The sequence below is a fragment of the Monodelphis domestica genome, chromosome 3 (genome assembly GCF_027887165.1).
Source record: "Monodelphis domestica isolate mMonDom1 chromosome 3, mMonDom1.pri, whole genome shotgun sequence".
Lineage (NCBI taxonomy): Eukaryota > Metazoa > Chordata > Mammalia > Didelphimorphia > Didelphidae > Monodelphis > Monodelphis domestica.
This window is the reverse complement of record NC_077229.1, coordinates 473,982,101-473,993,311: the sequence shown is the minus strand read 5'-3', so window position 1 is coordinate 473,993,311 and position 11,211 is coordinate 473,982,101. Positions and strand designations below refer to the sequence as shown.

The following is an 11,211-nucleotide window of genomic DNA, read 5'->3' as shown; positions in this document are numbered from 1 at the left end:
ATCCATCTCACTACAGTGAAAAAGCTTACATCCTCCTAGAAGTCACTTGTCGAACCTGGGTGCTTAGTTCCTAGAATCTACACAACGGAGTGGATTTTATTTCAGTTGTTTAGTCTCCATTTAACTTTGCTCGTGTCCTTAAAAAAGTCGGCGTGCCCCCCCAAAAAAGATCCCAGCTTTCCTTTTCTATTCTAATGACAATTGATTCGAAAGCAATTTTAAGATTGTTTCTGACTTGAAATGTGTCAAGCAACAAGACACGTGTTTTTGCTAAATCTTTTATTTTTGTTTAAATTCTCACTTCAATTTTAATTCTTGAAGAACAGTTTCGACAACATATATCGCACTCATTATAAGAAGCAAAGGGTTATATCAAAAATTATTAGTATAGAATCACAGGAAACCTGGTTTGGAACCAGAAAAAAATACAAAACAGATATAGATACATAGACACAGGACAATTTTTTATAATTATTTGGAAAATGTTATTTTCCCCTAATTCTTGTTTGTTTTTCTTTATGCGCATACGATGTTTTAAATTTTTACAAAAAAAGAAAATAAAGACTAATATTTTACAAAATGAATAACAATGTTCGTGGTAAGTGTTTTTGTGTGTTTCTACATAGGCTTCGGTTGGCTTCGATGTTTGTTTTGTTTTTCTGTACAGAATATATCCACACATCAGTCCACAATAAATCCTGGAAGGTCCATTATTCTCCTTCTGTTTTATTAAAATCCCCATGGTCCTTTCTTCATTTTTTGCCCACAGACTCAAGGTCCTTTTTATTTCCTTTTCAACGTGTTCACAGATCTGATCTTAAATGAGTCATTTTTCTTTCTTTCTTTCTTTCTTTTTTTTTAAATATATATTTCTGCTGGGTTGGTTCTGCTCCGATCCCTCACCTCTCTCCCCTCCCTCGCTCCCCACCTTTCACCATTTGCACCCCGCCGTTAACAGGTTCGAACGTTTCTGTCTGTGTTTGGTGTCCTTGGCCAAAGCCTCGTCCTCTGTGTCTCTACTGGGGGCTCTGGGGCCAGGGGCGGTGTTGTCTCAGGCCTAGGAACACTGGATGGACATGTAAGGCCAGTTGAAGCTGCTCCCAGACAGCAACATATCTCTGATGAGAGTTTCAATGGGGGTTTTACCTACCAAGCGAACGAAGAAGAGCTGTTCAATGACTGAGGATGAGACAGTGCGCAGAGAAGGCAGCCGCAGCAGCAGTTTGCCGAAGCGGCTCGGTTGGTTGGGGTATTGGCTTCTCACGTACTCCTCCAGGGCGCATTGAGACTTCTCCTGCAGGCTCTCGATATGGGCGGCATCTGACAGGCCACAGGCGTCTGCCGGAGCAGCCACACACCAGGAGGAGACAAGTGGGGGGAGGGGGGTGCAAACAGGACAGTGAGCAGCAGAGTCACAAACAGAAGCAAAAAAAAGAAAAAATCCTCTCCCCCCCCCCCCCCCCAAGCCTCCTTCAACTCCCTTCTTTCTTTTTTCCTCTGCTAATAAAATGAAAATAAATCAACCCCCCACCAAGCCTGGAGAATCTAGATACACACACACACAGACACACAGAGAGAGATACCCCAAGCGTCAACCTCTGGCTCTCTTTGTTTTTCCTCCTTCACCTTTGGATTAAATAATGTAAGACTCTGAAGCCATGTTTTCTATGCATAGCAACCTGTCCTCAGCCTGAAGGGCAGGATCTTTCAGGGTATTCAGCTCATTAAAATGATTGCTTTAGCCGTTGATTTGGTGGTGATGGTGATGGTGGGGAGGGGGTTTTAAAGGACCCTGGTGAAATATTCAATCTTGGAGCCCAAAGAGGCCAAAACAGCCGCAGCCAAAATCCCAGACCCAAGCCTAGATTGAGGAGCAAATAAACACGTAAAAGGGCTGGAGATTGGGGGTGGGGAAGGGAGGCAGTCGTTTGTTGATATGCTGGGAATTAGAACAAGTCCAATGCTTTAGCAATATAGGGTTTAAGGTTCCTGTGTAAGGAATTCACAGTGCAATTCCCAAGCAAAGCTCATACTTCTATCTGTATCTTAGATCAAGTAATTGAAAATTGGTCACATCTTTGTAAGCTGTATAATAATCTAGAGGAATATGGCTCAGTTACTCCAGGCTGTGTGCTAAGGAGACATCTGCAGCTATCAGACACAAAGCTCCAAACTGCTGCGGTGCCTAAACACCAACTAAATGTAGCCAGACATAAAGAGGCTTCTTATTGAAAAAGAGAAGGGGGAAAACCCTCCGCAGAATGATAGAAGCTCGCATCCCATCAGCCAGAGCTCTTATTTCTAGAAGAATATTGCCAGACAGCAGCTTACTTTGTGTTGCCTGGTTAGCAGGGGAAAGTGGCTTTGAAGGAAGCCACTCTTTATTTAGTTCTAATATCTGCATCATTTCTTATTGTACTACGAAATATTTTAAAAATACAAGGATCATAGAACCATTACCAATTGGAGAGGTTTAACAGAGATCAAAGCCAGACTGCTAATACTCTATAAAGATCTATGCACGTCTTAATGCATAGTTATGGCCCCAGAAGGACATTGGGAAATTGTGACTGCAGAAGAATGACCCTGAAAAGGCACAACAAATGATTCAAATCAGAACCCGGGTGTGGCTGTATTTTTGAAGTTTATGTCTTTATAGTTTAAGAACTGAGCACCTTCATCTACAAAACTGTGGCCTGGAGCAAAAAATACAAATAAAACAAGCTATAATTCAAGAACTTCTGAGAAAGGAACCTTTTGACCCGAGATTCAGACTAGGCTGCTCTCAGATATATAATTACCCAAGCCAGACTCCTTTGGTAATCCATACTGTATTGTTAATACAACTGATACTCTATAACACCAAAATCCGGAGCAGGGCCGATTTGCTGTAAAAAGCTCAAGCACCCTGTTTAGCTAAAAAATGCAAAGGTCTGTTCTTGGCCTTGAATCTAGACAGCCTACAGTGATTGCCACCAAGCAGGCTCATATTTACATATATCTTGCAATACATGTATTATCTCCCTATTATGCCCCAGGACCCTATTCAGGTCCAGACAATACGATATAAAAAGATCCCACTAACACCCTAGCAGGTTTTTTTTTTTTTAAGTCCCATATGTCATTCCCTTAAGGTCTGTAAAATATTTATCAGATATTTATGGTAAGTGCCCGCCAAAGTGCAGGGTCACCGGACGCTAACCTACATCTATTACCCTTGACTGAGGGAAGTGCAAAGGCTGGGCACTGAACCCTGCATCCTCCCTTTGGCCAGGTTTCCATTTTGCTTTCTTTTCTTTGGAGGCTGAGGCTGCCATTTAGATATCCACTCTTAGCCCTCCCAAAGAAAGAAGGGTTTGACTTGATCAAGACTTGGGTTAGGACTCTGGAAGTTAATTTTCCTTTTCTCACTGGAAAGAGGGTTTTACCAATGGTGAACAGACGGGAATGGGCTTTTAGATCGATTAGGTTATTGCATCCACAGCTCTTGGATAGCTGGGGCAAGTGTAATGCAATACATATTTACACTACATGAATTATATCTCAGATAAGAAAAGGAGGCATAATGTGCAAAATCCGTGTCTCTCTTTTTATATGGCAGTGTCAATATGGGGACGCTCAATATTTCTTCTACACTGTATGGAAAAGAAATTATGTAAATAAATAACCATTACTGTTCAGGGCTCTACAGCCTTAGCCTTTGTCGTGTAGAGGATGTATTTCATATGGCGCATTCAGGAGAGTTTAGTGTTTAGAAAATATAGATGTAATCAGCTGCCATAACTAGAAATCAAAGTTATTATTGTGCTGAAAATGGATTTATTGTATTTATGTTAACTAGACTACGGCTTTCAGAGAAGCTCTCATTTATCTGAAGAAATATTTAGGTGTGTGAATTAATAGAGTTTTTTTTTTTTTTAAGTAAGTTCAGGTCATGACCCAGTCCTTGGATGATGTCCAGAATATTAAGGATTAAACAAACCATGCAGGGCCCAAATATTAAAACCACAACACTTCCCCCACCCCCAGCATTAAATACTTAGTTTTAGTAAACTTCTTCAGACAATATACCTAAAAATGTTTGTTGTTGATTTCTGCCCCATCATTCAAAGTTTGCTTTAAAGTTGAATGACTTTGAGAAGGGCTTTCCATGAATTCCCTTCTGGCTAGCAATCAAAACGAGTTTAGTCAAAAGTGGAAATGTGTGTATGGGGGAGGGGATGAATTGCTCCTGACAGTTGTCTTTCCATTTTCTCCACAAAATAATATTATTGTTAACTTTCTAGATACCCTTTGTGCCTTTAGGTAATTATCCAAGCAAGCTCTTTGGGAAACTTTTGTTTTGTTTTGTAAAAAAAAAAAAGGATTTTAATGCTGCTGTTTAAGAATAGAAAGTTGAAATAAAAGAGTTAATAATTACGGAGCCATTGCTGTAGATTCTCTAGTTCCCTAGACTACATGGAGAAGGGGCATGTGAACAGAACATTCAAGGAAGTTGGAAAGAGGGGAGAAGCAACGCTTTTGGGGTAGAAGAAGGGAGGGGAAATCTCTCTTGAGTAGGCCATTCTATACTACAGTGTCACATTTCTGTTTCCTAGGACCTCACTAGATAGGGTTAAAAAAATCAACTTCACTGTGATTGGCCTATTTATTGATGGAACCTCCACAGTGAATGAGTGTAAAAAGTAGGTAAGTCTACAGGCATGCTCCAAAGTTAAATCAGCCTATGCTTTCAAGCCTCTTTGTCACTTTTGAAAAACATGTTTCCATCAAGAAGACTTATTAAGATAAAATGCATTCAAACCACCGAGGTGGCTATTCAATAAATCTTCCATTTGTTTTAAGGTCCGCACTTTCCCCTCCTGCAAAGAATAACTCCTCTCCCTCTAGCAGACCTGCATTTGCACGGAAAGTAAAAGGGGGCAGTCAAAGTACATGGCTCTGGCCACCCTGCATACAAATTAGGTGCTCCTGTCTAAATAAATTATCTGTTGTTCAAATCGATATTAATACTACATTTGCTACATTACAATATTGTGCAAATTTAAGAGTCATTTTAATACAATGTAAATACTACTTTTCACGCATGAGAGGCAACAAATATTAATAGATTATAAACTGCTTACTGTTCAACAAGGCCTTGGGAGGGTTTTGCCATCTTTGCTAGAGAATGGTTTTCTTTTGGCTCCTTCTGACTCTAGGATAGATTTATTAGGAATCTATTTTTCTCTATATGGAAGAATTAAAAACAACACGAATAGTAGTGATACTATCGATACTAAAAATGTAAGTGGAAAAGGGCCACATGAGCTCTATACAGCTCTGCATGCATTTAGGTGATTTCTTTTCTAGATTTGTTTAAGTTTCCCCCTATTACCTTCCCTCTTTGCTGTTTACATGTTTGCTGCTTGCAAGATATAATAAGAGATGTATAGAATTCATATGGGCTAAAATGAGAACACTTCAAAGCCATGTTAATACATTTTCTTGCAGGTTAATTTGAACCATCTATCATAAGAGGAATTGTTAACATTCAAGTTACCCTGGCCTGCACTTAATTTGATATTTTCCCCAGAAATCTATTAAATGTCCAATATTGGTGGGGTTTGCATAGGCGAAAGATTTATCTCTGGGTCACTGAAATTCTACTTTGCTCATGAGTTCTGCAGTATTGCTGGTTCTTGTTTAGATCGAATTTCCCCCCCTCTTTCTTTGGTTGAAATAACAGCTGCAATTGCAAATATCGAATGATTTCCTATAAGGAGAAATCAGGCAGCAAGAAAGCAGTAGTTTATGACTTATTTGGACTGACTTCCCCCTTTTCTCTTGATCCTCTTATTTTTAATTTTAGTTTGTGTGCGTGTGAAACAATCTAATTTGAGAGACACGTTCAGTTAAAGTACCACACAAGAGAAACCGACATTTCTTATGTCTTCTTCCTGAGTTCTCCTCCCTCAGATCCCTGAGCTCAGTCAGACGCAGGCAGAGCAGAGGTAGAGATACTCAGTCTGGTTTGTTTCATCCCCCAACCAGGCCATCACATTCCGGCCCAGATCGGGCTGGTGAGACTAAGCTGTGGCAGTAACTGAGAAAGCAGCAGCAGCAGCAGCAGCAGCAACAGTCCCCCCCCCCCCCCATCTGCCCTCTAAACGTGGCAGCAGCGACCCCAGCCCCCACCCAAGCAATCTGGTTGACAGACCGGAGCTGAGGGTGAGGAGGTTAGGAAGGAAGAGGAGGTGACAGGGGAGGGGGGCATCAGGCTGGCCTCAGCTCTTACCAAGCACTTGTGCTCTCTCCCCATCACGACTCCCCCGCCTCTCCAACCCTCCCTCTGTGAATCTCCCTCCACCCCTTCCTCCTCTCCCTCCTCCCCTCTCCTCTCCACCCCTCACCTGATGTGAAGAGGACGATGGCTTTGAGGCAGCTGTACTCCGCGGAGTCGACGTGCAGGGCCTTGAGCTTTTCCACCTGCTCCTGGAAGATGCGGATGTGATCCATGAAGGCCACCACCCGGTCGGCGGACATGGGCGAGGCGTGCAGGCCAGCTGCGGCCAGCAATGGGGCCACGTGGAGGGGCATGGAGCACTGCGCAGCGTTGAGGACAAACAGCTCGCTCCACGTGAGCCTTAGCAGGGCCACCTGGTCTGTGATCTGCAGGTCCGGGAAGAAGGGAATGTTGCGGGCCCACTCGACGGCGCTGAAGAGCAGGCGGGCGGCCAGCTCGCAGATGTTCTCTATGCCCATGATGTTGTTGGGCTGCATACATTGGCTGCCGTAGCGGGACGTAGGGTAGGGCTCGGCCCGCAGCAGCAGTGAGATGTATCCAGACAGATAGCAGTGACCGTTCAGAGGGTCCCCATTGGTGAGAGCATATTGGCCTGGGTTGGGTTGGGTTGGAGGCATTCTTCCTCGCTGAACCGCTGACAAAAAGAAAGAGAAAAGAAGAGGAAATGTGCATCCAAGGGGCTTGCAAACATCTCCTCAAAGCGGAGCTGCGGGTCCCGAGACAATGCAAGTGCCTCTCCCCGCAGACAAACACACTCACCCAGGCGCACTCTCTCTCTCATGCTCTCTCTCTCTCTCTCTCTCTCTCTCTCTCTCTCTCTCTCTCTCTCTCATTCTCTCTCTCTCTCTCTCATTCTCTCTCTCTCCCTTTCTCATTCTCTCTCTCTCTCTCTCTTTCTCTCTCTCTCTCTCTCTCTCTCTCTCTCTCTCTCTCTCTCTCTCTCTCACACACACACACACACACACACACACACACACCACACATACTTTAAGACGCACACAAACACACAGTCCCACACAGGGACCTATAGATCCAGACAGATCCAGACAGGTATCAATCCATCCAAATGCAGAATCTTGATAAGTGCGGCAATCTTTCTGCTCTCTTCTCTCTGCAGACTCAGTATAGACCCATCCCGAAGAAGACCTCATAAGAAGAGCAATCGTCCTGTTTCCATACCCCAAACATCGCTTGTCCAAACCCCAGAAAAGATAACCAAGAAAATATTCTAGGAAATAAAACCCCACTCACCCCTTCAGACTTCATTGGTTGTGGTGTAAGGCAAGTGCCCTAAGTACACTGATTGCAAACTATTAGTGTTTTGCTCATAAAGTGTTTCCATATCACCCTCAAATACTACAGAATTGTCTTAAAATAGATACATGTTATATACCCTCACTACCACTTTCAACTTTTAAGCAGAGTAGGTCTCTAGTACCACTCCCGTTTCCCTTTCCCCACCCCATCACACAAAGTTCTTACTGATAAAAACAACAAAAAAGATTGAATATTTTCAAGGAAAATAAAAATGTTCGAACTTACAGTAGCCAAACATTATTGAAAAAAGTAGGAAATATAATTAATGTCTGTCCTGCGCCGTCCAACTGCAAAACCCTGCAGACAGCTTTTGCCCAGTGAATGCACTAGCTTTGCAACTGCAAAAACACTGGATTCATTAACCATCTGAATGCAAAAACGTAAGCATGCTTTGAGTTCCTAAAGCTGACCAAAGTTTTTTTTTTTTTTTTAAGTATGTGTATGTTTGACAGTCTAAGCAGTTGAAATTATCAAGTAAATAGGCAACTTTGGTAGAAGTTGAGAAGGCTATTGCCCTCTCTCATCATATGCATTTTGATATGCCTGTGTGTATGTATATGCATAATTTTACTTTCACATTTAACAATTCACAGTTCCTTTAACTTTAACTTTTATCCCAATTTTAATGCAAGTATGAATGCAATTTAAGTTCTTAAAATATAATGGGGCTAGAATCGTTCTCCCCACTTCAGTACAGTTTTGAACTTGGCAGTTATTTTTTCAATTAAATGGAAGCACAATTCGAAGTTGGTCCCCCACTTCAAATGCCTACAAAAAGCTCCCTGAAGCTACGAAATGAAGTCGTCATATTTGCTAGCTCTTCCAGATCTGAGGGAATTCAATTTCTTTTCTTGTAGTATATAAAGTATAATTTAAAAACCAATTAAAAGAGTAATTTTCACTCTGCAAAATTGACTAGTTAGATTATTTGACTATAAGACATCTTTAACGATAGTAAGAAGATAAACTTTAACTGTAAAATGCTAAATATCTTTATAAAAGCATGCAGCATATCTCTCCATACGAAACTGAGGAATATCTAATATCCAAACTTGTTCTGACAAAACCAGGCTTTAAATGGTGTGGAAACTCATGCCAGCTGCAGACTAGGCATTATGATGAAATAAGAAGGAACGGTAAATAGGCTGTAAAATTGTCATTTGTATGGAGTATTTAAGCAGAGGATAGAGTTTGTTGGAGAAATAAAAAATAAGTAACATGCTTTAAAAAAATGACAGAACTATAAAAACAGGGATCAGTCACAAACTTTCCTTTCAAAGTAGGAGTAAAAACAAGGCCACAGATCTGGAGAGAAGCACACTGCAGCACACTGGATAGGAAAGGGAATCATTAAATGCAAGCAGATTTCTTCCCCCATCCCCCCCCCCCCCATTAGACCTAGAAGTGCAATAAATCTCGATCCTCTTTTTTCCAAGCCAGGCTTCAGAAAAGATGATGACAGCAATGAATCTACTGTAAAGTGTCCCCCTTCCCACCTTTCTACCCTCCCCTATTTAATAAAGATTTTAAAGGGGTAAATGGAGAAAACATAGCTTTGCAAAAAAAAATATCCCCCCAAAACATCATGCCAACAGATACTAAAGCAGCCACACACACGCTTGGGGGAAGAGACACAGCAGAACTAAGGAAAGAGTGAGGGTTTTTTTTTTTCCTTCCAATCCTCATCATTAAAAAAAAAAAAATCCTCATCATGATAAGTAGGAAGGAGGGGTGTACAGGAGGGGGATTGCGAGGCGGATGGCGGGGTGGAGAACGGGGGTCGTTAGAGAGAGGAAGTGTTAGCAAAAGCGAAGCCTAGGTTGCAAAGCTGGGGGGAAATGACTAGGGGAGGGGGGGAGGAGGGTTAGAGTGGGGAGATGATAGCATTTTCGAATGAAGGAAAGGCAAAAACAACAACGAAAAGAAAAAGAAAAACACAGCAAAGCTAGAAGTAAAAGAGAAGAAATATTCACCTTCCCGCCTCATGCCCACTTTGAGACACTTCTTGAGGCGGCAATATTGGCACTGATTGCGGTGATGCTGGTCTATGGGACAGTTCCTGTTGGCACGGCATGTGTAAGTTAAGTTCCTGCGGACGCTTCTCTTGAAGAAACTTTTGCAGCCCTCGTCGCAGGTGAATTGGCCGTAGTGTTTCCCGCTCGATTTGTCCCCGCACACCACACACTCAATGTGTTGCTGGCTTTGGCCCGAGCCGGGCTGGCCTTGCCCCTTGTCCCCCGCCGTGCCTGGGGTGGACGGAGGTCCCGGCTGGCTCGGGGTCTGGGGGGTGTGCGGGGCCGCCGAACCCGCCTGCTGCTGCTGTTCCCGGGCGGGCTGGGCTGCGGGGTTGGGGCCGCCTGGGTTCCCCCCGGCCACGTCTTCCTGCGGATCTCGCCAGCTGCTAACTACCATTGCCATATCTCAGGGCCCAGAAAGTGCTGGGGGAGCGGAGCTTCTCGCAGAGGGCTGCCGGGGAGAGAGAGGAGGGAGGGGAAGGGGAGGGGGAGGGGGAAGGGGGAAGGGGGAGGGGGAGGTGGGTAGCTCGGGTTTGGGGGAGAGGAGCCGGAGCGAGGGACCTGGGCGATGCTGCTGCTGCTGCTGCGGCTGCTGCTGCTGCTGCGGCGGCGGCGGCGGCGGCTGCTGCCTCGGCGGCTCCGGGTGCCGCTGCCGCTGCTGCCCTGGTGTGGTTTGTTGTTCCTGCCGTTTTCTTTCTTTCTTTCTCTCTCTCTCTCTTTGCAGCCCCCCCTCCCCCGTCTTTCCCCTCCTCTCTCTCTCCCCCTTCCCCCCTCTCTGGTTCTCGTTTTGGGGGTTGATTTCTGCTTCCCCCTCCCCCACCCCCTTGGCTTTTTTTTTCTTCTTCAAGTTGAAAATTCAGAAACGGCAAATAAGGCTATGGGGAGAGACATTCAGAGCTACACTGGGGGGAAGACGAACATCGGACACAACACACGCACACACATACACACACTCTCGCGCACACACACGCACACGCACCACGCACACACACACAACACACCCCAGCGCCCGAGTGCTAGGAGTGCAAAGGATGTGCAGACATAGAGGAAGCGGGGGAAGGAGGAGGAGGAGGAGGAGGTGGTGGTGGTGGTGGTGGAGGAGGAGGAGGTCGGGGCTGCCGCCGCCGCCGCCGCCGCCGCTGCTGCCGCCGCCGCCGCCGCCGCCGCCGCCGCCGCCGCCGCCGCCACTGCCCAGGCTGGGGCCGGTGGTGCTGCTGTAGCTGCCGCTGCTGGTGCAGCCGTCGCCGCCGCTGCCGCCGCTGCCGCCGCCGCCGCCGCTGCCGCCGCCGCCGCCGCCGCCGCCGCCGCCGCTGCCTGGGCGGGTGCTCCGGGCACTGGAGGTGCGGAAACTGGAGAGCAGGAGAAGGATCGAAGAGAGGGAAAACCTCAGGATGATCAAGGAGTGAAAGTGTCCGGGGGCCAGGTCCCGGGCAAAACGCAGCCAGCCATTCAGGAAACCAGTCCTGGAAAGCGGGATTCAGGAGATGAAGATTACACAGTTTGCTCTTTTTTTGTTGTGGTGACGGTGCTGGTGATTCTGCCCTTTTTTTTTAGGGGGGAAGGTAATAGAAGAAGAAGAAAAACAGGATAAAT

At 45.2% G+C, this 11,211-nt stretch overlaps 1 protein-coding gene across 1 annotated transcript; it reads right to left on the bottom strand.

Annotated features, from left to right (window-relative positions):
* Positions 1–264: 264 nt before the first annotated feature.
* Positions 265–10,022, bottom strand: NR2F1 (nuclear receptor subfamily 2 group F member 1). Its single transcript, XM_003340630.4, has 3 exons — positions 9,577–10,022; positions 6,393–6,920; positions 265–1,338 (listed from the first exon to the last, which is right to left on the bottom strand). Exons 1-3 carry the CDS (start codon positions 10,019–10,021, stop codon positions 1,058–1,060), a joined length of 1,254 nt encoding a protein of 417 aa, XP_003340678.3. The 5' UTR covers position 10,022; the 3' UTR covers positions 265–1,057.
* Between the last annotated feature and the right edge of the window lie 1,189 nt (positions 10,023–11,211).